This window comes from Podarcis raffonei, chromosome 1 (assembly GCF_027172205.1).
Source record: "Podarcis raffonei isolate rPodRaf1 chromosome 1, rPodRaf1.pri, whole genome shotgun sequence".
Lineage (NCBI taxonomy): Eukaryota > Metazoa > Chordata > Lepidosauria > Squamata > Lacertidae > Podarcis > Podarcis raffonei.
This window is the reverse complement of record NC_070602.1, coordinates 103,765,377-103,793,148: the sequence shown is the minus strand read 5'-3', so window position 1 is coordinate 103,793,148 and position 27,772 is coordinate 103,765,377. Positions and strand designations below refer to the sequence as shown.

At 40.2% G+C, this 27,772-nt stretch overlaps 1 protein-coding gene across 2 annotated transcripts in view; it reads left to right on the top strand.

The window, feature by feature from the left end:
- PRPF40A (pre-mRNA processing factor 40 homolog A) overlaps positions 1–27,772 on the top strand; it is a 66,856-nt gene that overhangs the window by 2,596 nt on the left and 36,488 nt on the right. For both annotated transcript variants that reach the window (XR_008332577.1, XM_053407121.1), the window contains exons 2-25: positions 764–901; positions 3,951–4,031; positions 6,691–6,721; positions 7,983–8,005; positions 9,509–9,586; positions 9,683–9,793; positions 10,168–10,288; positions 10,915–10,939; positions 12,938–13,228; positions 14,668–14,776; positions 16,357–16,421; positions 16,844–17,008; positions 17,733–17,841; positions 18,271–18,421; positions 19,630–19,763; positions 20,269–20,383; positions 20,531–20,622; positions 20,756–20,872; positions 22,857–22,994; positions 23,843–23,938; positions 25,033–25,119; positions 25,209–25,305; positions 25,400–25,461; positions 26,125–26,253. Coding sequence is in view for 1 of the 2 variants with exons in the window: in XM_053407121.1 (XP_053263096.1) it covers positions 764–901; positions 3,951–4,031; positions 6,691–6,721; positions 7,983–8,005; positions 9,509–9,586; positions 9,683–9,793; positions 10,168–10,288; positions 10,915–10,939; positions 12,938–13,228; positions 14,668–14,776; positions 16,357–16,421; positions 16,844–17,008; positions 17,733–17,841; positions 18,271–18,421; positions 19,630–19,763; positions 20,269–20,383; positions 20,531–20,622; positions 20,756–20,872; positions 22,857–22,994; positions 23,843–23,938; positions 25,033–25,119; positions 25,209–25,305; positions 25,400–25,461; positions 26,125–26,253 (2,565 nt within the window). In the remaining variant the exon portion in view is untranslated. The remainder of the gene's footprint in view (positions 1–763; positions 902–3,950; positions 4,032–6,690; positions 6,722–7,982; positions 8,006–9,508; positions 9,587–9,682; positions 9,794–10,167; positions 10,289–10,914; positions 10,940–12,937; positions 13,229–14,667; positions 14,777–16,356; positions 16,422–16,843; positions 17,009–17,732; positions 17,842–18,270; positions 18,422–19,629; positions 19,764–20,268; positions 20,384–20,530; positions 20,623–20,755; positions 20,873–22,856; positions 22,995–23,842; positions 23,939–25,032; positions 25,120–25,208; positions 25,306–25,399; positions 25,462–26,124; positions 26,254–27,772) is intronic.

Sequence of the window (27,772 nt, the reverse complement as noted above, 5' to 3'; positions counted from 1 at the left end):
GGCGCTTAAGGCTCTTCTTCAGTAACATCTCTAAATGTGATAAAAATTTCAGGACATTCTTGGTAATCAGATTGCTATTTCTGTTTTTATCGAGGCTGAGTCAATGTTTAAGCTTTCTACAATACTTTAACATTATAAAGAAATTAAAATTCATAAAAGCCTAGCAGATAGGGAGGATACTTGGTTGGATCCACGGGAATCCTACTGTAAATGAAAGAGATTTTTATACAATAAAGACTTCTGTGAATAATAGTGGGGAGAGGCGGTAGTTTTTCCTGATTGGATCAGGGCATCTACACCCAGTTTCATTTGTTGGAGTCCATATTAAATACAAACCTTTTTCAAAAATTGGGGAAGTCCTGTTCATGAAAGAGCATTTTTAAATCCCACACAATGTTCTAAGCTATACTCTATAGCTCTATAACTATATAGCTCTATAACTCAATGTTCTAAGTTACTCTATAGGGTAATGCTGCAAAGAATCAAAAGTTTGGGGTTTACTTTTGTGGAAACTCTGGAAAGCATTAAAAACCATTGGATTGGAATATTATAGTTTGAGAGTAATCTACTTTCATGTTAGAAAACTTAAGAAGAAATATATTGATGAATCCGAGAATTTCATGGAAGCAAACAACATGTGAGGCCATAACTTTATTATAGCAGACAACAATACCTAAATGACCTGACTTGGAACCCAGAGAGGTTATTTCCATTGTGTTTATTATCTTGGAATCTTGATCTGTCACGAATATTGTTTTTTCAGATGGGACATCCGGGTATGCCTCACTACCCTCCCATGGGAATGCATCCTATGGGCCAAAGGCCACCCAACATGCCTCCAGTCTCTCATGGAATGATGCCTCAAATGATGCCCCCTATGGGAGGGCCACAAATGGGGCAGGTAAGTTGGTTTTTGTTGGTTTTGTTAATAGCGTCTTAAAAGGTGCATTTTGAAGCATGAATTTTAATCCATTTTAGGGTTTTCTGTAACTCAGTAGGTGTTGATTACTCTGAGCTTCACATCACTACAGTTTTTAAACTACCTTTTCTTTTCTTTTTGGAAAAAAACACATTATTGACTTCATTGAATTGAAAGTTGTCTTGCAAGTAGACAAATCACTTCTTCTCAGTTGAGACATATTTTAATTCATGTAACCAGTAGGTCAAAAAGAAGACAGAACCCTACCACTGTAATGCCTTTTATAGGAGTTCTTGAATATTTATAGTTATGGGGCCTTTGTGCTGTGAAGTGAAGGGGTTTAGCCCTTATATGATCAGAGTGACGAGCATATATCCTGTGTTCTCCTTGAGAATCCGTTAGAGGTATGGCCAGTGAGCAGTTGAGCCCTTTCTCTCAGCGCTTTACTTTCCCTGTTCTCTCAATTGTAGAGGTTGTAGCATTTCATTTGTCTCTTCCATGGTTATCTAGAAGAATCAGAAATAATAAACTCTGTCTAGCATTTGCTTCTCTGCTTCTCCATCATTGGGAGAAATCCCGCTTCTGACGATAGTTAAAGAAGACTTTACTCTGCTTAGGATTGCCCCCCTCCCCGGCTGTCAGATGCCTTTTCAGTAAAGCCAGCAGCTTCCAAATATTTCTTCCCTGATGTCCTAGTTGAAGGCGAGTAAAGGGAACCCTGTCCTAGCATGCAGTTCATAGATCAGATTTGTGGGTGGCATGCTTCCAGATTATGAACAGTGTGACAGCTTTTTAGTTCAGATGCTTGTAGGGTAGCGTAAGCAAGAACTAAAGAGGAGAAGGAAAGACATGCAAAGTAATTTGGGCAGTGAGTGTTATTTTCTGTAACTGCTCACTTTCAACGGTGATTTTTGCTACAAAAGCTTTGTATTCTCCAGTGAAGCTTTGCTGGTCAACTTTCCCTTGGTTAATAGTGTCAGTAAAATTTCTATCTTCCGGTGTGTATTTTAGAGGTAAATTATTAGAAACAAGAATTGTTTTTAAGTAGGTCAGAATGTGGTTTGGTATCCAGAATATAGGAGTTTTGTATCTTAAGAGTGTGGCTATCCATCTGTTTAGACTCCCACGTCTGCCCTCCCATGAACTTTTATCTGTTTGTTTAGAACCTCTCTCCTTGTTGCTTTTGCGGGCAAATACCCATAGTTCCACTGGGAATGTACCCACAGTATTTTGTCATATTCCATTGGACCTTTTCCCTTAATTTAAATAACAGCTTGTTCCTACTGATGATAGAATTCACTTTCTTCTGCCCTTGGTTTATAGTGACCCTGAACTTGAAAATTGTGTGCATAACGCATAAAATTAATGTTGCCTCAAAGTAGTTAAAGCAGGGCTGTTAAACACACAGTTAACAGGCTTTATAACCATGTATTGTGGCCCATCATATATTGGATAAACATTGAGTTTTTGTGGCTCACCAGGATCAGAACAAACTGGATTTATCAAGTTCTGTTAATGTGGGAAGCGTACAGCTTGTGTCCTGGAGGCTATTAATCTGGCATCTCTGAATTAAGAAATCCTTTGTTTCAAAAGCTACTTGGATAGAAGCTTTTAGGGAGCATCTCTAGCATGGAACACAATTATTTGGAAGCAGCAGTGGGGCAAGACTCCTTTCTTCTCCTGCTTCTACAGGATGGTGGGGAATGGGAGGGCCACTCCCATTCTTTCTTCTCTTCCTCACGCTTCCAAGAAAACCTTGTGGATTGAGGGTGGAGCAGTAGCCCTACCAAATACCTCTCCCTCCACACAAGATGGAAGGTAAGAGGGAGCAGTAACCTGATGCTCCCTGAAGATACATGGGAATGGGGTCACTTGGCCAATCCTCCAGGGACTGTCACTTTATAGTGGGGGGTGATTTCCCAAGAACTTTTTGTGGGGCTTGCCAATCAAATTGGCTGAATATGGCCAATTGAATACATTACACGCATATGTAAAGTCCACTGCTCTTGTTGTCATCCACTTGTTGCAGTCCCCCAATAAGGGCTGATGAAAAAAATCAGAAATAAAACTTCTAGCTTTCCTACAAAATTCATTTCCAGTTAAAATATCATGTGCATACACAAACAGATTAATTCTTCATAGTAACTGCATTGGGTCTCTGCCTTGAATGGCTTTTGCTAGACCCCCACATAACCGTTGCCTTGCAACGTCCCAATGTGAAGAATAGCCCCCTTCAGCATATTTATGATGCTTTCAGGAACAAGGGCAGTGATGTGGTTTTAAGCAGCTACGGTAGTTTGCATCCCTGTTGCATGCTTTTCTCAGCTTTTTTTAACAGTTCATGTTTTTGAACCCTGCAGTCATAATTCTTAAACTTTATAGTACTCTTCATCTTGGAACATCTTTGCAAGCATAACTCTTACTCCAGCCCTGTGAGACAAGTTCTTCAGGTATTATCCTCTGTTCATAGATGAGGTAAATGAGCCCTCAAGATTATTAGAGTTTACATAAGTCACATGGATTGGGTTTGGGAACTGGAATTAGATGCTTAATTGATTTGGGCCCCATTCCTACAGTGTTTCATGAATAGTGCTAATATTTTGGGTTATTTAATATTAAAACACTGAGTTTTGGGAGCCCTGTATTCTTGAGAGAACCTTTCTGCTTTCCCCTCCACCCTGAAACTTCACTTCCTTTATCTTTTGCTTTGGGTACCCATTTGACAGACCACTATGAGTAGCTGAAAAATCTTGCCCTTATTTGTTGGCCCTCTAACTAATAATCCCATGCCCACAGAAATTTCTCTGATCACGTAAGACCTTAAAATTTTGTACCCGGAAAACCATTAAGCTATTGGATAAATATTTTGTTAGGAGTATAAAGCACTTTACATAGTTATATTTCTTTGTTATGCCCCAATTTATTTATGTTTGAGCAGGATTAAACACTATTTCTATTAGCATAAAAAGTTACATATGTAGCGATTTGTATTAACTTGTAAACACGTACTATAATGATACTTTTATTGTAGATGCCTGGAATGATGCAATCAGTGATGCCTGGGATGATGGCACCCCATATGTCTCATGCTCCCATGCAGCCTACAGGACCGGTAATTATTAAATCTATATTTTGTGATTTTAAACCGTTGACTAACTGTATTTTATTTTTAACCTAACATACAATGCATATTTCCCCCCCTGTTTGAATAATTTTCCAGCTATGTTGTTATGGGGGGGTTATGTTAATGGCTTATTCTTATTATAAGGTACAGGAGTGTGTGATTTATTTCCTACTTAATGTCAGGAGCAGTTGTCGGGAATAAAGCACCCAGAGTAAGTGAAGTTAACTCTTTATTAGCAGAAATGTCTGTTCAGGAGTGCTAGGCCTGATGAGCACAGCAATTCTTCTCAGTAGATCTTGTCCCTGTGAGGCAGTTGTAGAAGCTGAAAGTCCCTGCCTTCCCACAGCTTCCTAAATCATCTCTCCCAGGTCCTTCCCAAGCATTCTGAGACTATGCTGACATGCCTGTCACTGCTGCTCTCTCTTCATATGTCTTCTGGTCCTGGGAGACCCAGGGGAGGAGAACTTGTAGTAGCAGGACAGGGAAGCACCCTGGCTTCTTCAACAGCCTGACTCATCTCTGCCTCTTGGCCTCCCTCCTCTCCTCCTGATTCTGGACTTCTTTCTGTCACAGACTCTCCCTTCTAGCCCACTCTTCAATGGTAAAACAGTAAACTTTAAAGATTAAGTAAACAATAGTTTAAATAAACTACAGTTTTTCTTATCAAATGTAACAACAAACTGTGGTTAATTTTAAAAGGTACTGGATTCTGCCATAGTCTTGAAGCTGTATCAGAGGTGGAGAAGACGAGAAGCATGTCTAGTGCTAAACTATATGTTATGTCTTCATAATTCAGTTTCATGCATTCAGAATAAGTAAAGCTTCCTAAAACACCTGAATAGCAGCTTCAGGGACCCAGGGAATATTTTTACAGCATCAGAGCTATGCTTAAAGCAGGAAATGCTAAAAGAAAAGTGGCAAAACAAAAGTGGCGCACAAAATGACTTCTCCATTCTCTTAACCCCCCCAGCCCCTTACCCCCTGTTAAAAAAACAAAATAAATCAAATTTTATTAAAGTGGTGCCTCGCAAGACGAAATTAATTCGTTCCGCGAGTCTTTTCGTCTTGCAATGTTTTTCGTTTGCGAAGCACGGTCCGTTGCAACTGCACCTCTTCAAGCGGCTTTAAGAAAAAAGGAAACAAACTCGCAAGACGTTTCCGTCTTGCGAAGCAAGCCCATAGGGAAAATTGTCTTGCGAAGCAACTCAAAAAACGAAAAACCCTTTTGTCTTGCGCGTTTTTCGTCTTGCGAGGTACCACTGTATGTGACAACTTACCCGAGCAGATAGTCCTGTATTGAAGGATTCTTGAAATAATGTGAGGTGATGTGAAAGGCATGGTGATGTCATGAGCCTTGTGACCCGATTGTGCTGCTGAACATTTAAGGACAAGGCTCCCTCAGAAAATTTGTTTAGCTATGGCATATTTATAGTATAAATCTAAAGGCATTTTTCTGGTTAGGTCAAATTATCATAAAAAAGATTTCATCACCTCTCACTTGACTAATATAGTGTTGCTATACTGTTGCATCACCTTCACAGTAATTAATTGGAATAACAGAGAGCAATTCATAGGATTTCAATTTCAAGATTAATTGGTTCAATCTTTTGAAACAGTCCTTTGAAGATTTTCCAAATTTAGCGGTTGGCAGAACAATAATATGGTTCACCAAGCGCCTGTTAACGAATTGCATTATCTAGCCATGTTTAGTGTCGGCTTCATCTTTCTCATAGCTCCTTTTTAGCATCCAGGAGAATGAGGCATGTCGTAGCAGACATTTGAAAATCATATTGGAAGCGCTATCAAAAACATGACTAGTAGGGTTGCTTTGATAGTGTGATGTGTAGCTTTATATACAGGCAGCAACCATTTCGCGCAGAGGGTCCGTTCCCAGCCCTTGCACACATTGGTGGAGCACAGATAAGTGCGCTCCATTACACCACACCACACACACTCATCGGCGATCGTGTGTCAATTGTATGTGCCTAAAATGGTCACCACCCACATAGCAGAGTTGCTTCTTAAGCAGGGGTTAGGTTTCAAAGCAAAAACTACCTTATCAAATTCCCAGTATTACCTTGTTTGTAGTGCCTTCCTCAGTCTCTGTATTTTCTCATTGGCTGTTGGCTGGCAAGGGGGCTTTCCTACTGGCTGACAAGTGGGAGAGGGCTTGCAGGGACACCTCCATTGCTCCACTACCTCTCTTCACTTCTCCACGTGTGAGTGAGGGAGGCAGAAAGAAATACAGGCAGGCAGAGGAAAAAGGCTGGGGTGGATTCTTAAAATTGCACATAGGATCCTAACTTCTTTAAAATGGAAAAGCTTCATCATCCCTTGTTCTTCACTACCATTACTTCATTTTGCAAAGCTGTGATATGTTACTCACTGGTTGTGGTGGCAAAATAAGGTTGGTGGTTGTTTACCCAGGAGGTAGGCATTACAGGGCAATGTCATAATGTAGTACTGGGTTTAAGTCCTCAGTGGGACGAGAGTGTGTGAGAGAGGGAGATGCTGTCTTGTTAATATTTTACGTTCCAAGAGTGATTTCTGTCTATAAAACAGTAACTGCTACCAAGCTCCTATAGTTGAATTTGCTTAAGTTAGCATGTAATACATCGTGTAAGTTTTAACTTTTTTTTCCCTACAGCCAGGAGTAAACAGTATGGATTCTCAAATTGGTATGTAAAAAGAATTCACTATTTATTTAACAATTTAACCAGAAAAGGTTCAAAACTAAAAAGAAGTTTGTTAATAATAATGTGGGTTAAAATTAAGAGTTTATTCAGTTACAGGCAACTCCTCTTTTATGTGGGGGTTCCATTCTGAGGTACCAAACGTGTCAGCGGGCCGTAAGTGAGCCTTCCACCCCCATTCTGCCCCTTTGTGGTGCCGAAAATGGTGCACATGCCAAACATGCACAAATGCCTGTATGTAAGGAGAATTTGAAAATATCCCTTCTTCCTATTTACTAATTCTCAATGAACTAAAACATTGAGGTGCTTCCCACTCTGTTGACAAGGAGGTAGGATTTTTTTGCGGAAGGATTCATCTGGGATTGAAGTATGATGCACCTCACACTTACTTATTTATGAATTGAAATTGAAAGAGTTTGTTCATTTAACAATGGAGAATTTCACCAGCATCTTTCCCTCTATTTCCAGAGAGTGAGTGTGGCATCCTTGCATACCTAAAACATTTACATGCACAAGAGGGAAATTTCACTAGGCTTGGGAACACTGAAGTTTACAGAAGCACAAAAAAGTTAAAAAATAACACTTTTGGCGGGGGAACCCCAAAAATATCCTTATAAGCTCTGAGCTTACCCATAGGCCATGTAATGCTGACTGATTGATGGGGAAGGAATGGGAAATGGGAAATCAAATGGGAATATCATGTAGGGAGACATGGCTGTCTATGACTGGAACACTGAACAGGAGCATTGCATGTTACAATGTTTTGTTACAGGTCCCAGTTTTAGCATGTGAGTATTGTCTCTTGAACGTGCTGGAGTTGAATATAGTGACTCTTGCATAAAACTGTGAACATGACAGTTAGATCTTCATCGTTGTCAACATTGTGGGTCATTAGATTTTGAGCATTCATTTCAGATTTTGGCCTTCCTGTTCTGAGAAAATTATTCGTTTGAAGCTCAAAGTGAATAGGCAGGAGTAACTGAGAGATTCTTGAAATATTCAGTGAGCTTCAGGGGGAAAGCTTTTATAACAAGAAGTGACAGGCTGCATCTACTATCTGCTCATTGCCAGAATGTAAATTCATAATACAGTCTGCTTGAAATGGTTAATTGTAAGTCACTTGTAAAATTTAACATGTATGCTTTCATGTGGTCTGAAAGTCTTTTGAGTCACATTAAAAGCAAATGTGGAGGTGTGGATTGTTCTGGTTGTGCTGAAATGTGGTTTATCATTTTATATTTCATAGGTTTAGCCCCCCCAGGAACTCAGGTAAGCAAGGAACTTTTGTTGCTTGGGCAATTTAATAATTTCATGTATTAAACTTTGTCCAGTTTCCATGATTTTTCTCCCTTCCATGCTAAGGCGAGATTGCACCTTGCCCTGTGCGTTGGATGCCTGGGTTCCTTTACATACCTTCCAAACATCCACATGTATGCAAAACAAGAGTGTATGTGCATAAAATACAACAACATGGTTGACTTTTATGTCAGCTCATCTGAAACACGTACATGAATGAAATACATTTTATTTGCTCCCAAAAGTTCACTTTCTTTGGAGAGGTCCTTTTGGAGCTCCTCACAACTTCTCTTTTTCAATGACCCTGAACAATTTAATGTTATCAGCAATTTAGCAACTTGGCCACCTCACTACTCATCATTTACTCTAGATGCTAATAAACTAGTTTTGAAAGCACAGCTCCCAAAATCAGCCCATAGGGGACTCCTTCCATTCATAGAACTGCCCATTTATTCCTACTTTCTGCTTCCTGCTACTAAACAATATGTGATCCACAAGAAGAGATCTCTTCTAAATCTATGACATCTAAGCTTATTCAGAAAGCTTTGGTGAGGTATCTTGTTGAAACCTTTTTGAAAGTCCAAGTACACAATGACAATCGGTTCACCTGTATCTATAATGTGCTCTTAAAGAACTCATAATATGTTCGTGAGACAACTTGCTGAGAACAGAAACAGATGCTTTTGAACTGTACCTGGGTATGGTGGGGGACGTTTTTAGCATCTTTCTGAAACTGCTGGGAGCTCTGTCTCTGTGTTTCTCTGAATTGGGAGAGGAGGTTGAAGGGCTAGACTGGTGCTTGGAGGCGGTAATGGCTATGGACTGGTAAATTAAAGCTGAATTCTGAAAAGACAGGTGCTATATCTTCAGAGCTCATGAGTCTGGAAAGTGGGGAGATGGTGTGTTCTGGAGGAGGTGAACTCCCCTGGAAGGAACTGCCACTGGATGCCACCATACCTGCAGCATTCTAAGCTTCCCATTGACCTGATCAAGCAGTCTCTTTGTATGTTCTTATCACAGACTGCTCCTGGAGATGTAGTGGCATCTTGTGAGCAGGAGACTTGGAGAGGGCAGCTAGGACTGCAGACAGAGGAACAGGAGTGCTAGATAGTGGTGGTCTTTGTAGAGTTGGTAGCTATCACTTCCCAGAAGATCCCTGGTTTGGAGAAGACGTCTGCTTCACCTGACTACAGATTTCAGGTGCAGATGAGTTTTGCCTGGACTTCACCTTTGCAGTTATTCTGGCGTGAGTCCTCTGACACTGGTTGGGAACGCTAATGCCACTCCTAGTAGTGAAGCCCAGAATTAATGAATCATGCATGGGTTAGCATTGCATCCGAATGGGACCATTTTACAGATTGGGGGTATGCTGTACTTATGGCTGTGTATTCTTCTGTTTTCAATCTTACATTGTTTTAAAGAAAAAGTAAGCTGCTATATTTTCTTCAGAAGTGTGCTTTCCTCTTTAATATTTAGCCTACACCTCCAGTAGTTTGTTCAGTGCAGCAAGTCACCCCGGCCAACAGCTCTGCTAATGAGGAACCTTCGAAACAGGTATCAATTTACCCCGTAGACATTTTTGTGGCACTTTGTCTTGCACTTCCTAGACATGTTGCAGAATTTATTGATACGAAGCTTTGTTTTTCATAGAAATCTATGTGGTCAGAGCATAAGTCACCAGATGGAAGAACATACTACTATAATACTGAAACAAAGCAGTCTACCTGGGAGAAACCAGATGATCTCAAAACACCTGCAGAGGTAAAATAAACAAATTGAGAAGAGTGTCTATTTAATTGACCATGTTTTCAGTGAGTATAAAATGCCTTTTATCACTGGAGTGTGTGCCAGTTTTCCTTTCCAGCTGCAGCCATTCGTGCCACATTGAATCCTACTCTGGAGAGTTCCCTAAACTTCAGGATTAGCTTTTTGAGGGGCTGCAGTGGGAAGAGGGTGCCCCAAAAGCTCCATTACAGGCATGGTATTTCACGTGCAGCCCTTTATATTTTGTCCTTTGTTTCTTTTGATATGGCTTTGCATGCCTCTCCTTTGATTTTATAGGCATTTTTAATATATGGCATGTCATATTATGGAATGATTTTTAAAACATTTTTTCTAAACATTCTGTTCTCTAGCAAATGTTGTCAAAATGTCCGTGGAAGGAATATAAGTCTGATTCTGGAAAGCCTTACTACTACAATTCCCAAACAAAAGAGTCACGCTGGGCAAAACCCAAGGAACTTGAAGATCTTGAAGGTAAATTTTGTGGGACCTTTTTTTCTGTCTTGATTTATAGCTAGCACCTATTGGGTATAATCCAGGGCTTGGCTAACCTGTGGCCTTCCTGATGTTGTTCAGCTTCCATCAACCACAACCATCATGGCCAAAATGATGGTGGATGTTGTCATGCCGCAACTTCTGGAGAGCCAAAGGTTGCAATCCTGGCATACACCGTATTCTCTGGGTAGCAGAGATAACTCTAGTCATTGAAGTCAGGATTGGATGCTATTATATAATGAAACTGTCCCTAATCTAATAAATGTCTTTATTGGGGGAGGAAAAGGGAGAATATGTTGGCTAAGCTGTCATGGACAAAGACGAAAATAACATAATTGACCACAATAGCTATTGTGGAATCACTTGAAAGAGCAGCTGTCACCCAGTAGTAGTAGCTTCCTTCAGTAATTTTTAAGTGAGAGAATTGTTGCCTCTATTTCCAAGTTCCACGCAGACGCCACAGTCTTACTTTGCAGCTCAATATTTTGATACAATTTATTGCATTTGGATCAGTTTAGTACTTGTCTTAACATACTTTATCTTCTAATATGCAGTTTTATTCAACTTATAAATAAATCTGACAACAATTTATTTCTTTTGTGCAGCAATGATTAAAGCTGAAGAAAACAGGTATGTTTGAAAATATTTTACTCGAGAAAAATTCCATGAGCTGGGATTTTTAAAGAAGGGTGGTATAAATACAACTATATTTACACTAGCTGTTTGTGGGTAAAACAGACTTCCACTTGCACACTAAACTTCACCTTCCTCTGCTCGGCTGCCTCCACATGCATTATTGCATTGGGGGGTGGGGGGGGGTTGTTGCCTTAAACAGACATTTTATTTCAGAATCTCCTGAGTATTTCTTAGTAGTGAAACATATTGTTGTTTAGTCATTTAGTCATGTCCGACTCTTCATGACCCCATGGACCAGAGCAGCCCAGGCACTCCTGTCTTCCGCTGCCTCCCGCAATTTGGTCAAACTCATGTTGGTAGCTTCGAGAACACTGTCCAACGATCTCATCCTCTGTCGTCCCCTTCTCCTTGCACCCTCAATCTTTCCCAGCATCAGGGTCTTTTCCAGGGAGTCTTCTCTTCTCATGAGGTGGCCAAAGTATTGGAGCCTCAGCTTCAGGATTTGTCCTTCTAGTGAGCACTCGGGGCTTATTTCCTTCAGAATGGATAGGTTTGATCTTCTTGCAATCCATGGGACTCTCAAGAGTCTCCTCCAGCGCCAGAATTCAAAAGCATCAATTCTTCGGCGATCAGCCTTCTTTATGGTCCAGCTCTCACTTCCATACATCACTACTGGGAAAACCATAGCTTTTAACTATACAGACCTTTGTCGGCAAGGTGATGCCTCTGCTTTTTAAGATGCTGCCTTGGTTTGTCATTGCTTTTCTCCCAAGAAGCAGGCGTCTTTTAATTTTGTGACTGCTGTCACCATCTGCAGTGATCATGGAGCCCAAGAAAGTAAAATCTCTCACTGCCTCCATTTCTTCCCCTTCTATTTGCCAGGAGGTGATGGGACCAGTGCCCCTGATCTTAGTTTTTTTGATATTGAGCTTCAGACCATATTTTGCGCTCTCCTCTTTCACCCTCATTAAAAGGTTCTTCAATTCCTCCTCACTTTCTGCCATTCATCCAGTCCAGCCTTTCACATGATGAATTCTGCATATAAGTTAAATAAGCAGGGAGACGATATACAGCCTTGTCATACGCCTTTCCCACTTTTGAACCAATCAGTTGTTCCATATCCAGTTCTAACTATAGCTTCTTGTCCCACATAGAGGTTTCTCAGGAGAAAGATGAGGTGATCAGGCATTCCCATTTCTTTAAGAACTTGCCATAGTTTGCTGTGATCAACACAGTCAAATGCTTTTGCGTAGTCTATGAAGCAGAAGTAGATGTTTTTCTGGAACTCTCTAGCTTTCTCCATAATCCAGTGCATGTTTGCAATTTGGTCTCTGGTTCCTCTGCCCCTTCGAAATCCAGCTTGCACTTCTGGGAGTTCTTGGTCCACATACTGCTTAAGAGTGAAACATATACATTACCTAATAGAGGAGGGGGATTTGGGAACATATGGACATAGTTGTTCACTTCGCCTTTTCTTTCAAACAAATTGCAGAACTGGCTTTTTTTAATTAGCATGGCAAATTAAGCTAACTATTAGTCTTCAGCACTGCATTCTGCAAACCTAGAAGTCTGCAGTTTTTTTCATAATGTGTAAGTTTACATTGGACAGTTGGAACCAGTAATCTGAAAGCCATATACATCAGACCCTACCTTATGGAACTCTACCAGTAGAGAGCTGGCAGGAACTATCCTTCCATTCATGCTTTTCCTGAAAACTATGTTGTTTAGGCTGGCCAATTGCACTCTAGAAGATTTAATGATGTTTTTAATGTTATTTTTATGCTGATTCTATGCTCCTTGAATTTTTAAAATGAAAGTATGTATTATAAATATATAATTAAAGACATAAACCACAATCCAGTAAGAAGGTTGTAGGCTGCCAAAATCTGAAGAGAAATTGGGTTTCCCCCAGAATAATTCTCAATGATAAATGCATTGTTCCTGTGATTGGCAGGGTTATTAACACAAATATGATGTCTGCTGTTTATGTAGCGGTAAACCAGAGGAATCTGTTCCAACATCGTCTGCAGTCGCACCAGGGGTTACAAATGCTGCAGCCATTGTTCCTGAAGCTCCTATAGCTGCCCCAGCAGTCCCTGCTGCTCCAGCTGTTGCATCGGCTCCGGAAACCGAGCCTTCCACTGTTGCTACTGTTATAGAAAATGAAAGGGTCACTGCTACAGCTGATGAGCAGGTACAGCCAGCTGCTCCTGTTGTACAGGAACAGACTGCAGAAGTTGTGACAAACTCTGTCGAAGAAGCTCCTAAACAGGAATCCTCAGAGTAAGTAATGCTATGTCTACTTGGTGTGCACTAATCTCTATTTTTTTTTCAAGACAGTGCTTGGGGTGGGGGGGAATTGGATTTGGCAAAAAAAAGCGGGGAATGTGAAAGGAAATAACTCACCTCCCCACCTTTTTACTGCTTCTGAACTTGTTTGCTACTCTGTGCCTCACTCCCCTTTTTGTGCATGAATCGACTTGGTTAAAATAAGGGTTAGGAATTGTTTTGTACTCCATAGCAGGCAGATGAGGAAATTAGTGGATACAGAGTCAACCCTCCCACTCTTTGGGCGCCTTCCTAGCAAATTTGGAGTGATCTTCCCTATAGATTCATCTTTATTTCTCCATTCTTAAGTGGTATGTCATATTGCCACTTATAAGAGTCAGAAGCACCTAGTTGATCTCCCTTCACATCCAGTGAGCGGAGGGAGATCAAGACTAGATGTGGAAGGCTTTCATGTGCATCCTGGGAAAGTGAAAAGGCTTGGCAAGGTGAGATAAGTAGGAATGGACTTGACAGTGCCATGTCCAAGCCATTATTTTCTTCATTTGGATATATATATGGGCAGTTCTGTGGAACAAAAGTTTTAGAACATGTTTAAGTATACTTTTAAAATACTGTGAATAATGTAATGTGTAGTTCGGCCATTAGAAGGGTATATTTTATTAGAGTTGGGAAACTAAAGCCCAAGGGCTGTATTTCCCTCATAGCTAATCTTCCAGGCTATGCTACCTCTTCCCCACCCCACCCCACCCCCTCATTCATTCAAATCCAAACAAAAACATATATACAGAAAAATGTATTCATTTGCAAACTCATTTGTACATGCACCATGCAGCACGAAGGCTGTGTAAACAGCCAGAAAGTGTATGAATTGGTTCATGGATTGGGTTTTGAAAAGAAGTCAAGGGCATTTCATACATAACAGTCTTATTAACACCTTATTAAATTGCTTTACCTGATTTGCAAGAAAACTAGCACATTAGAGCAAACAGCTCTTTAAAATTACTGGTCTGATAACTACTGTCAGGTATGAAATTGCTTCTTCTCAGTGGAGAACCAATATATTTTTAGTTCTGAAGGAATCGGAACTACCCCATCCCGCATAGGTCTAGAGGGTCTATCAAGAGCTCTTTTTTTGGGGGGGGGGAGACAGGGAGTTGCATGGTTTGTAGTGGAAAGGAGGAGTCAGGAAAGCCCTGTTGCATGAGCAGTGATTTGCTTGATCTTTTAATGATTTAACCCACTGACTAGGAGCTGTCAGATAATGCTGTATCCTGGAACCACATTACGCCTCAAGTCTGTTGGGGTCAACTGTGTATGCTGTCACTTCCGGGGAGACATTAGCTCTATTGTTTACAGTTCCCACTCTTAGTGTCTCTTACATTTAATTAGTACTGGTTTTTGCTAAAGCGGCATGCTGTTCTTTAAATCCATAGTGTTGCCGCCAAAAAGGACGAAGAAGATGCCCAGCCAGTTAAAAAGACCTACACATGGAATACAAAAGAAGAAGCTAAGCAAGCATTTAAAGAACTATTGAAAGAAAAGGTTTTTAAATTGAGTCAACTACTGTTTTGAATTGCAAATATACTTGAGTTGGGAGAATTGCTGATTTTGAAAGAAACTTTATGGAATAACATTCATACTGAAGTAAACATGGAAAGAATATTCTAGCCAAAATGTACTTGGTATAAACTTTCACATCATGCTCCAGTATTGGTGAAAAATTCTTACATTTGTTTAGGTCTTTTGCGGGGGGGGGAGGGGACCAAAGAAGGAAAGACAAATGAAATTTTTATGTGAAAAGAGCATTCTGGTGACACAACAGTTCCACATTTGCAGAATTGGCCTAGGGGGGTGTGAATGAAGAGAAGGAAAAACGGTTGTGTTTAAAAACTTCAGTTATCCGCTTACTCTTTGTAAATTCTCACTCTGAAGAGTCAGATGTTGCTTTATTAAGTGGTATTATATCCCAAATGTTACTAATGAAACATCACTGCAGAATCAAAAGGACAAAGCCCTATGTTTTTATTAGCTTACCACCCTATCAAAAAAAGTTAGAAAATAAGGAATGCAACACTAGCCATATTCACTCATGATAAGCCATAAACTAAGGCTAAATCATATACAAGCCAATCATGCATGCTTTGCTTCTCTTTACTAGCACTAGGGGGAAATCAAATGACAAACCCTGGCTTAGTGCTATGTTTCAATCAGATTGTGGTTTGTTTCCTCTGTATGCTATAGGAAGAAACAAAGCAGTCCAGATAGGTGTGTTAACAGTAATCTGATAACTGTGTAAAAAAATTAAAAAATTGTCCAGTAGCACCTTCTGTTTCAGTGTATCTGAAGAAGTGTGCATGCACACGAAAGCTTATACCAAGAACAAACTTAGTTGGTCTCTAAGGTGCTACTGGACAATTTTTTAATACAGTGGTGCCTCGCAAGACGAAATTAATCCGTTCCGCGAGTCTTTTTTCATCTTGCGAAGCACGGCTATTAGCGGCTTAGCGGCTTTAAGAAAAAGGAAACAAACTCGCAAGAACTCGCAAGACGTTTCGTCTTGCAAAGCAAGCCCATAGGGAAATTCGTCTTGCGGAACGACTCAAAAAATGGAAAACTCTTTCATCTTGCGCATTTTTCGTCTTGCGAGGCATTCGTCTTGCGAGGTACCACTGTATATTTCGACTGCATCAGACCAACACGGCTACCTACCTGAATCTGTTAACCATGGTTTGCTTTCATGTACGAACTGATTGATGCACCATTTCTAGAAGTGTAAGTAAATCATGAGAAGGCTAAAAATACTCATGAAGATAGAAAATGTCTTATGTACCAAATTTATCATTTCCTAGTTTTATGATAGTTTATCATTTTTACAGGAAAAGCAAAGAAATGTGACAGTCCTTTGTACAAATATACTTTTATTTTTATAATAAAAACATACCAAGCAGAATATTTATCCACTTTTGCCACCAAATAATCTGATTCAGTGCATTTGACAGCTATGCCCCACTGCACAGTTTAGATGCATCCATTCTTACCTTAGCTAGCATTCCTAAAGCTACCATTGCACAAACAGAAGTACTGATTTGGGGAGTTACATGATTTACTTCATGTCTTCATAGCGTGTGCCATCCAACGCCTCTTGGGAGCAAGCTATGAAAATGATAATTAATGATCCAAGATACAGGTATGCTGTTCTATTTTCTTTTTGATCAACATGCTTTTAATTAGTTGTTTGTATAAACTGATGTTCTGACAGCTCAAGTGAGCTCATGGTTTGAATGCTGCCCTAATGTTCCTATTTTCTGATATTTTAAATCTTTAAAAAATTGTGTAAGTTGTATTTTTTTTCTTCGTATGCCACTTTGAGACACATGTAAAAAACAAGTTATGTATATATTTTAAATCAATCAACAAATTTAACTTGTTTTACTCTTGCATGGTTTTTTAAAACTGGGTTGTTGTTTTTTTGAGGGGAAGCAATTGTGTACTAAATACTTTGAAACTCTCCCCCTGTGTGCAGTTTTAAAAGGAATCTTCATAAAATGATCAGTTGTAGTTGGTACTGCATTTAGCAATAAGTTTATGGCTTTTTTCTTTAATTTGTAGTGCTTTGGCAAAACTAAGTGAGAAGAAGCAAGCATTTAATGCTTACAAGGTCCAGACAGAGAAAGAAGAAAAAGAGGAAGCAAGATTAAAATACAAAGAGGCAAAAGAATCTTTTCAGCGTTTCCTTGAGAACCATGAGAAGATGACATCCACTACCAGATACAAGTAAGATGAATCTAATGTATAATACTAGTTGTACAGTTCAAAATTTAAAACTTGAGCTTGGGTAGATTTAAGAGGGGAATGTGAATTAAAAAACAACACTTTAAAATACTGTTTCAAATACTGTGCTATAGGGAATAACAATTTGTGCAAAGTCACTGTTGCAAGGTGATGTTCTCCAATTTCTACTTCTGCTGCCCATGCCTCCTGTCTGGTGCAGATTTATATGGAGGAGGAGGACTTGGCAGAAATCTATTCCCTCCCCTTTTCTGTTGTGAGTGAAACTCCGACTCTGCAGCCATTTGAAAGTCTAGATACAAACCACAGTTGCCTCTGCATTTCTACAAAGACTGCAGTGTATGAGAAGTTGTCACTGAGACTGTTGGCAAAATATGTATTGGGAATGGATGCAAGCAAGGAAGGGATCCATTCTTGTGTGTTTTAAAAATACAAAAACCTTTCATCAAAGCAATGGGAGAAAAGAAATGGCAGGAGCTGGAATACAACACATAGAAATTTTTAAAAATTCTATATTGTTAACACATTCTTTTAGTTGTGCAAGCTGGAATGATTTTGTAATATTAAACATGAGTTACGTACAATTACACAATTGTACTCTCTTGGTTATTCACACATTTGGCAAGGATTGGGATGTTGGCTGACCAGTGGGAAAGAGCGGGAGCAAAGTGATTTATAGAGCTTTTTTTCTTCCTATTTCTATCTACAGAAAAGCTGAACAAATGTTTGGAGAGATGGAAGTCTGGAATGCAATATCAGAACGTGATCGTCTTGAAATCTATGAAGATGTCCTATTCTTCTTATCAAAGAAAGAAAAGGTAATTTATTTCTTCAGATGGGGGGCATACTCACCCACTTACTCCTCTTCCTCTTTTCTATAGATAAATCTGTCTTCCTCTACATTTTAACAAATATCATATCAAGATTTTGTACAAATGACAATGTCTTTTCCTTAATGTGGCACTACTTAATTTAGTTCCGAACAAAATAGAGCAAAAGCCTGATGTGGTGGTTACACCATAGGCATTTCTTGAAGATAGTCTTCTAGTCTATCCGGAATTATACACGCATCCTGGCAATGCAAAGTAGTGTGATGTCTCTTTCTTGTTCAGTGATGAAGTTATGCAGTTGCTTCAGACTGGCAGATTTGCTACAAAATGCCCCCTCTTAATAATCTGTTGGTAATGTTTGATACCGAGCATTTTAGCAAAACAAATGCCATTAAATGTTTCATTTAACTTTTTCAGGAACAGGCCAAGCAGTTAAGGAAGAGGAACTGGGAGGCATTAAAAAACATCTTGGATAATATGGCTAATGTCACATACTGTACTACCTGGTCAGAGGCTCAGCAATATCTGATGGACAATCCTACCTTTGCAGAAGACGAGGAACTTCAGAGTAAGGAGACAGGGTTGTATTCCACGTAGTGCTAAAGTTTTCCCCCTCTCCTTCCCCTCTGTGCCCCCTAAATCAGCTCCGGGCTTTCTTCCCACCCTGGAGCAGACTTGGGGGCAGCATGAGGAAGGATTATCCCAATGCACTAGCACAAACATTTAGTTAAACACAACTCAAAATACCCTGGTTCCTTTATTGTCAGAATTTGATCTTAGTGATGATCTGATGGCAACAGCAACTCAGATCTTTAACCTTCAATCTAGCTTGCTCCAGTTTAGAGGTGGTGTGCCTGATAAAACAGCATTGTTACCTTTGGCAGCCAGGATTTCCCAACTCACATTGCTCTTGGTGGGGAATCCAGGAGCCAGCACTGCACAGACTATGATCCAATTCAGACCTAATCAGTTTATTTTCCTTTATACGGTTTAGCAGTATTTTTTGTTAATATTTTGTTCGGGGGGGGGGTGCGCGCATACATGTATATATAGATAGATAATATGAATATAAACAAAGCACCTAGGTATCTTGGGTTTGGAAATCATTGGAAGCTGCTGTTACTTTAAAATCAAAAGCTTGTCATTGGTATAGCAGAAATGAAGGGAGGGAGTGCATGTTTCTGAGGCTTGCTACAGATTGCTCTTGTAGTGAGAAATTGCCATTAAAAATGTTGGGGCAGGCAAGGATGTTGAAGGAGACTTGTCTGATGTCAGAAGCCTGCTGTACTCCTAGAGGCTTCCTGTGCACAAGTGGCTCCAATCTTCAGGCAGTTGCCCTCCAGAACTTGGATGCTGATGAGAATGATGCGGGGGTCGGGTTAGCACATTTGCCCCATGCCTATTCCTTCTTTTTCCCCCTGATAATGTAACATCTAAAGAGGCGGCTATGGTTTCCTCTGAGACTTTATAAAACTTACATGAGAAACAAAGGAAAAGCTTTGCCAAAAGCATTAGCCAGTTTTTTTTTAAAAAGGGCTTACCTCAGCATTGGGAAAGATCCAGTTGTGTCAATAGGCACAAAAGGATTCTCCTTTCCTCTCAGCCCCCCTCACCTCCTACCTGCTGAAGCAGATTTTTTTTTCCAGGGGCAGGGGGCTGCTGTGGAGGAGGAGAGGAAGGGAAGTCATGTTTGTGCAAGCAGAAGATTGTGGCACAAGCAAATTACCACAGTTGGACCTCACCATTTTCTGAAATGTCTGTATGCTGCTTTTCTAGATATGGATAAGGAGGATGCATTGATTTGTTTCGAAGAGCACATAAGGGCTTTGGAAAAGGAGGAGGAGGAAGAAAAGCAGAAGGGATTGCTCAGGGAAAGACGACGGCAACGTAAAAACAGAGAATCTTTCCAGGTTAGTGACAAAATGAACTATTAGGTGTTGGGATAGGTTACCATCAATCTTGGTATTCTGTAAAGTGCAAATAATGAGTGTAGATAAATACTAAAAAATCTTGCAGGTCAACATTTTATGACTTCACCATAGTCTACTTTACCTGAAGAAAGTTTATTTCCGATTCATCATCTCCTGGCATGTCTGTCAGAGTATGGCCCATGGTCAGGGATGATGGGAGTTGTAGTCCAGCATCATCAGGGAGCACAGGTTAGCCACCCCTACTCTAGACTGCAGTCCTAACTCCACTTAGCTGGTAGTAAGTGCCACTGAATTCAGTGAGACTTAATTTCTGAGTAGACGTGAGTAGTATTGCAGTCCTTGGGGTATGTTAGATGCTTTTCCATTTGATGTCCACATGCTATATTGTAGCATTCTATGGGGCAGTAAAAATGACAGGGCCGACTCATTGCCATTTAATATACAGGATTGTGAGATTCCCCATTTTCTACTGTTTCCTCTGCAGATATTTTTGGATGAGCTGCATGAACATGGCCAGCTGCATTCAATGTCATCATGGATGGAGTTATATCCAACCATAAGTTCTGATATTCGATTTACTAACATGCTTGGTCAGCCTGGTAAGTATATTCTCTCCTGCCTGTAGAAAATAAGATGGAGGTAATGCTTGTGCATTTTTGGTAGATGGAAGCAGGGTTACTAATGTAATAAGAAATGCAACTCTAGGGTTAGTGGGAGGTTTTGACCAATGTAGTTTCTTTCTTCAGGCTCAACAGCACTTGATCTCTTCAAGTTTTATGTTGAAGATCTGAAAGCACGCTACCATGATGAAAAAAAGATAATAAAAGACATCTTAAAGGTGAGGGGAAATGTGTTTTTAGTTGCTGGGAGGAAACCAGTGTTTCCAATCCAAAATTAGATACCTTGAGCTGGGAATCCACACTGTCATGTTGTAACATGAGTTTGTGCCATCAAAATTTGCTGTTTTGCAGGACAAAGGATTTGTAGTTGAAGTGAATACTACTTTTGAAGACTTTGTCACAGTCATCAGTTCAACTAAAAGAGCCACCACTTTAGATGCTGGAAATATCAAGCTAGCTTTCAATAGTGTAAGTTGGGCTTTTAAAAATCTAGAATATTTTTTTAAATCCTAATGTTAAGAAGACTTGCTAAAATGTTTACAAGTCTCCAAATAAGTATGTAGTATCCGTATTGTCAAATGCAAGAATATAAACTTAATAATAGGTGAAAAAGTGTGGAATTGATGGGGCTGTTTAGACCTAAAAGCAAATCACAGTTGAGGAGCCTCAGGCTTGCATCCTACCTCCTCCACTCAGATAAGTTTCAATCCAAGTTTAGTGGCAAACTATGGGTGGCGCTGTGGGTTAAACCACAGAGCCTAGGACTTGCTGATCAGAAGGTCGGCGGTCCGAATCCCCGCAACGGGGTGAGCTCTCGTTGCTCGGTCCCTGCTCCTGCCAACCTAGCAGTTCGAAAGCACGCCAGTGCAAGTAGATAAATAGGTACCACTCCAGCAGGAGGGTTCGGTTGGGCCCTTATACCTCTAATATGCTTAAGACTAACACAGGAACACCACAGGGATGCGTACTCAGTCCGCTCCGTTATATTCTCTACACGTACGATTGTGTCGCTACTCACCCTTGTAATAGGGTTGTGAAATTTGCAGATGACACAACCGTGATTGGGCTCATCCCTGAAAGGGATAGATGAGGTGGAGCAGCTGACAGAGTGGTGCAGAGCTAACAACTTGCTCATAAATACAAGGAAGACAAAGGAGCTTGTGGTGGACTTCAGGAGACAGAAGAGCAATGTCCAGCCACTTTTGATTGATGGGGTCTGTGTGGAGAGGGTAACAACGTTCAGATTTTTGGGCATTGAATTATAAGAGGATCTGTCCTGGAGTGTCAACACAAGGGGGCTTGTGAAGAAGGCGCAGCAGAGACTGTACTTTTTGAGAATTCTAAGGAAAAACCATCTTCCGCAGAAACTGCTGCTTGCCTTCTATCACTGTGCCATTGAGAGCGTGCTCACTTATGGCTTATGTGTGTGGTACGGAAGCTGTACTACCCAGGACAGGATGGGGTTGTGCAGAGTTGTTAAGGCAGCAGAGAGCATTGTTGGCTGCCCACTCTCCACCGTAGAGCAGATTTATGCCACAAGGTGCTATAGGAAGGCACTGGACATAGTAAAAGATCCATCGCATCCTGGTCACTGTCTCTTCGAGCTCCTGCCGTCGGGACAGAGATACAGGACGATGAAGACAAGAACGAGCCGTCTTAAGAACAGCTTCTTCTCCAGAGCGATCTCGGCCCTGAATGGGAAGCCTGGACTTTGAAAGTCATCTAATCTTCCTTGCTGTACTATACTGTATTGTTTAATTAGGGTTTTTATGGAGCAGTCAAGTAATTTCGTTGTCCCCGAGGGGGCAATGACAATAAAGATATTATTATTATTATTATTATTATTATTATTATTATTATTATTATTAAATGGCATTTTGTGCACTCTGGTTCACCAGAAGCAGCTTAGTCATTCTGGCCACATGACCCAGAAGCTGTATGCCGGCTTCCTTGGCCAATAAAGCGAGATGATCGCCACAACCCCAGAGTCGGTCACAACTGGACCTAATGGTCAGGGGTCCCTTTGCCTTTACTTTGATCTATCAGAATTTGCTCTGTTAGTCATTTATAGAATCTAAATCATGGGTGGTGTCAAATGTTGCATGAAAAGACCTCCACTCATGTAACATGACTTCCTCTGCTGCTTCCTACACACACACCCCAAATCAGCTCCAGATGATCTAGGGACTCCCCAGAGGGGATTTTGGAGGTGCTCAAGTGAAAAGAGAGGAAGGCAAAGTCCTATATAGTGAGTGGGAAGTCTGTTCTACTCATGAATGGATCACATTAGGTTCAATCACATGATTTGGTGGTGCGTCTGAACCACCATTATATGTGACACATGCACAGCAAATAATGAGAAAAGTACTCCCTTGCCGAATGGGATTTGGTTGTTTTCCCTTTTTTCCATTGCCCTTACATTGAATGGTCACTTGGTTTTGTTTTGATGTAGCTGTTGGAAAAGGCAGAGGCTCGTGAACGTGAGCGAGAGAAAGAAGAAGCCCGCAAAATGAAACGGAAAGAGTCTGCTTTTAAGAGTATGCTAAAACAAGCAACCCCTCCAATTGAAATGGATGCAGTGTGGGAAGATGTAAGCATGTTCCATAGCATTTTGCAAGAGAATGTTGGTTACGCAGAAAACACTTTTTCCCCATTGTTAAATGAAGTGTGTGTTTGGGGGGGGGGGTGTATAACTATCAAAAGTAATGAACAGCAGCAATAGACCTATAATAGTTAAATGTATTGATCTAAGTACAATTTCTTTTAAATGAAATTAGAAAGACTGTAAATGGAATAATAAAATAGGTGAAGTGCTTGCAGGGAGATAAATTGAAGGATTTTAACTCAAGTGGTCATGGGGTGGGGCAGTGGGGTGTCTTCCCAGGAGGATGCAAAAAGGTCCTGTTTAAGAGCAGAGATAATAGATACATTTTGGAATGAAATGCACTTTTGAATGTTTTCTCACATTTAAAATTGTGGCATCAGATATTTCAAACATGGACCAGACAGGTTTTTATACAGGGTACTCTTCTAGAAGTCAAGGAAGAATTAATCCCACTTGGCACAGTATGAATATTTGATGATTGGAAAAGCTTTGGATTATGTTCAGTGAGAATACTGGAAGGCATTTCTGAAGAAAATTGATGTGGGGTCTAAATTCTTAACCTTTATAAGCATCATACATAAAGCACCTCACGTTTCTGTCTTTACTATTGGATCTTGGCTAAGATTCAGCTATGCTAAGAATATCAGCAGGAGTATGTTTCATCATTATTTGATCTGGTTTTTATGAACAATACTTATAACTAATAGATTGTATTGAGCCATAGTCTGACCTTTTTTTTTGGAAAAACAATGTAATTTGTATACAGAACATTTTTATTTTATAAATTGAAGTTGTCGGCTAAAGCATATACATAATTCTTCTCTTATATATAGATTCGGGAAAGGTTTGTGAAAGAACCAGCATTTGAAGACATCACTCTAGAATCAGAAAGAAAAAGAATATTTAAAGATTTCATTTATTTACTAGAGGTAACGATACTATGATAAGAGCATTGTCTGATAGATTTGAAACAGATTTTTAAAAACTTAACTTATTGAACTGATCCCCTAAAATAGAAGTGGAGAACCTTTTCTTCCTGTATCTCTTAGTGAAAAGCTGTTGGAGCCTGCATGCAAGTGGTGGGTGGGAGCCAGAGCCAAAAGTTGGTGAGGTATTCCCTTTTCTCTCTCTTGTGGACACCCTTTTCCAATTTTTTCCTCTGACAGCTCATGAACTAAAGCTGCCTTTCTCCAATCTGGTGCTCTCCAAAGGTTTTGGAGTACAAAAGGCCTTCCCAGGCTTGCTTATTGGAGTGAGTCGAAGGGGATTAGCTGGGTGGGACCAAAGAGAGTAACGTCTCACTGGGGCAGGAGCTAGTTCCAGCCATCCTTAAGGGGGCATCACTGGACCAAGTTATTTATTTAACAACTATCACTGATTGGGGAATACTGTGGCAAGGTGCTTGAAAGGGTGATGGCAGCCCACCTTGGATCAATTTCATTCAGGCTTCATCTGGGGTCCAAATAACAGAAGGATGCTGTCCCTAAAATATTTAGCAGTAGGTGTCAGCATTTGCCTGGACACAAAATACTATTGAAAGCATAGCTTTGTAGAATATATTTATGGGGACATTAGCTTCCTGTCTGAGAGTGATCTGTAATTAATTTTAACGGTTGGCATCATCTTTTTCATTAGATTCTATTTTTAATAACCTAAACACTGGTAGTGTATTCATCATCAGGAAGGATTACATGAAGATGTCAGCCCTCCCACTGTTGGAACTGCTCTTTAAATGTTGTAATTCATACCTCCCAAACATCTTTCTTTGCAAGAAGCATCCTGTCTTTCCAAAATCTCATTTGCTGTTAAGAAGATGGAAGAGTATGAACAAGTGTGGCTTTGCAAAGCCAGTGTCCAAAAAGGCATGCAGTGTAGTTTCAAAATAAAAGTATATAGAGGAAGTATTTCAGAATAGAGACTTAAAGAGATACACTATACATACTGTATTTGTGTAGCAAAAAATTTTAACAAAACGCATGCTTACTCTTTCAAATGAGTAATTTTTATTCTTTCAATGCTGCAGCATGAGTGTCAACACCATCATTCAAAGAACAAGAAGCATTCTAAAAAATCAAAAAAACATCACAGAAAAAGGTCTCGCTCTCGTTCGGTAAGATAAGAGTGCAGTATTCAGTTGGTTCTTTTTACCACCCAGCCTTTAAAAACGAATGTTACATGTCAAATACTCTTGCTTTAAAGGGTTCAGAATCTGAGGATGATGACAGTCATTCAAAGAAAAAGAGGCAACGCTCAGACTCTCGATCAGTCTCCGAACGCTCCTCCAGCGCGGAATCTGGTACTTTTAAAAAAATCTTACCTAACAAAATAGAGATTTAGCAGTTATCAACTTAAATAACCCTGATACCTGTTTAATTCTAATGCATTAATAGAGAGAAGCTACAAGAAATCAAAGAAACACAAAAAGAAGAACAAAAAGAGGAGACACAAGTCTGTGAGTATACCTCAGTTTGCCACTGTTCTCCCCCCACCCCACTCAATTTCTTGTATCTATCTGCGAAACGAAGAATTAAGGTGCACTTAATAAAATTGAACAAAATTATTATTTGTATGTGAATTGAGTGTACATTTGGTACAGCCATTTTTTTCTTTTAAAAAATCCCTAAAAAGTAGTAGTTGTCTTCCTTCCTAACTGAATTCTTGAAAGGTAAAGCATTTTGTATCACTTTAGTTTCCTGTCCTGAAAGCTCACAAGCTGCTAGATACTTCTCCTGAGCCAGAAAGTCTGAATCCAGTTTGTTGTGCTTCACTTGCGCATAATTTCTGTCCTATGAATATGATGTACAGTTAGAAGCCTTGCAGGTAGACAAGTCCCCCCCATACCAGTTAAGACTTGCAGCCAGTTGGCATGAGTAAGAGCTAGGTTAAATGTTCAGTCATGATTTTGAAAGTTGGTATTTTGAACATGGAAGACCCGGGTTGAAATTCCTGCCTGTCTTCACCAGACTGTTGTGTGGTAATGAGAATTGATTGAAACACAGGCGTGGGATATAGAAAGACTCTTGTGGAACTAGAGGTAGATTCCCATTGGCCCCACCCTTCTACAGTGTATCCTCTGTGCATCCTTGATTTATACTCTGTATTTTACTCTGTACAGGATTCTCCAGAATCGGATGTGGATCGAGAAAAAGACAAAAAGGAGAGAGAAAATGAAAAGGAAAGAAGTAGGCAAAGATCTGAATCTAAGCATAAATCACCTCCTAAAAAGCGACCTGGCAAAGATTCTGTGAGTTTGCTTGGCTTTGTTGTGTTAACTATCTTACCAGTAGATTAGTGGTTGTGTGGTCTAAGGGTGGAAGGACCTGCTATTTCTGATCGGTGTCACTGTTGCTTGTTTTTTACCCATAATTGTTATGCTGCAATTTTAAAACAAACCTGGGGCCCTCCAGATGATGTTGGATGCCAGTCAGCCCAGCCAGCATGGCCAGTCATCTGCAGTGATGGGAGCTATATTCCATTATCTGGACAGCCACAGATGTATTTTGATACATATAAGCTGCCAAAACTATCTGCTAATTCTCAATAGAGTGGCAACTGTGGATCATAATGGCTTAATGGGACTAAGCTATTGTGGTTCAAGCATAACAAACTATTGTTTGGTCTCCAGAACTGTTTCTAGCTAATGCACATCTCTTGTACAGTAGTACCTCGGGTTAAGAACTTAATTCGTTCTGGAGGTCCGTTCTTAACCTGAAACTGTTCTTAACCTGAAGCACCACTTTAGCTAATGGGGCCTCCTGCTGCTGCCGTGCCGCCGGAGCACAATTTCTGTTCTTATCCTGAAGCAAAGTTCTTAACCCGAGGTAATATTTCTGGGTTAGCAGAGTCTGTAACCAGAACCGTATGTAACCTGAAGCATATGTAACCCGAGGTACCACTGTATAAGCCTTAGAATTTAAAGTGACCACCAGCCACTGATACTATATGTATTTACTCAAGGTGGTGATGTGTAGTTAACTCAGTACCTTCAAGTTAACAGTACTATTGAAAATCCACTGAGAACAGCAAAATGATCAAGCCACTTCAGTGGCTTGGCTTTGCACTAAGCTGAACTCTATTCTGGAAGGCCAGTTAAGGTTTAGAATACAGTATGAGCAATTCCCCTTCCTCCCTGCGATTATTGAGATATCTGACGAGTTCATCCAACTCCTTTTCGAAGATGGAACACTAGGATTTAGCCCCCTAGACCTAAATCACTTTGGGCATAGCTTTTCTGTGAAAAAGGCACTAAGAGACTCCCGTGTTTATTCGGAGTTCAGATTAAGTTACTTTCTACTTCAGAAAGATCAGATTCCTCAAGCATCTTTTGTTCAGACACTAGTTATATCAACATTTTATATGGGATTTCTGTTCGTAGAGCTGGAACATGCCATTTATTCTCTCTTTACATTTGACTTACTGAATGTGGATTACAAGGGCAGCATATAACTTTAGATAACTTTGCCGTAGCATCGTAACCTGGAAGAGTGCAACCTTCTCCTTTGTTCTCAGTATGTTGTGCACCACTAAAGTTACTGTCTGCCTGGAAGTGTGACTACACGATGTCCTTGTTCGAACAATTTTGACTTTTCTTGAGGGAGCAGTACCAGCCAGTCAAATGAAAAAGTAATTTAAAAAAATATATTGGGTGCGCTTAAAAGTAGTTATTTGAATTTGGTCAGTAGATAGGCCTGAGGCCTGTAATTTACCAGTGGTGCTAAAATTGTATAGTTTGAGAGTTTCAGGTGATTTTTAGTATGAAGTCT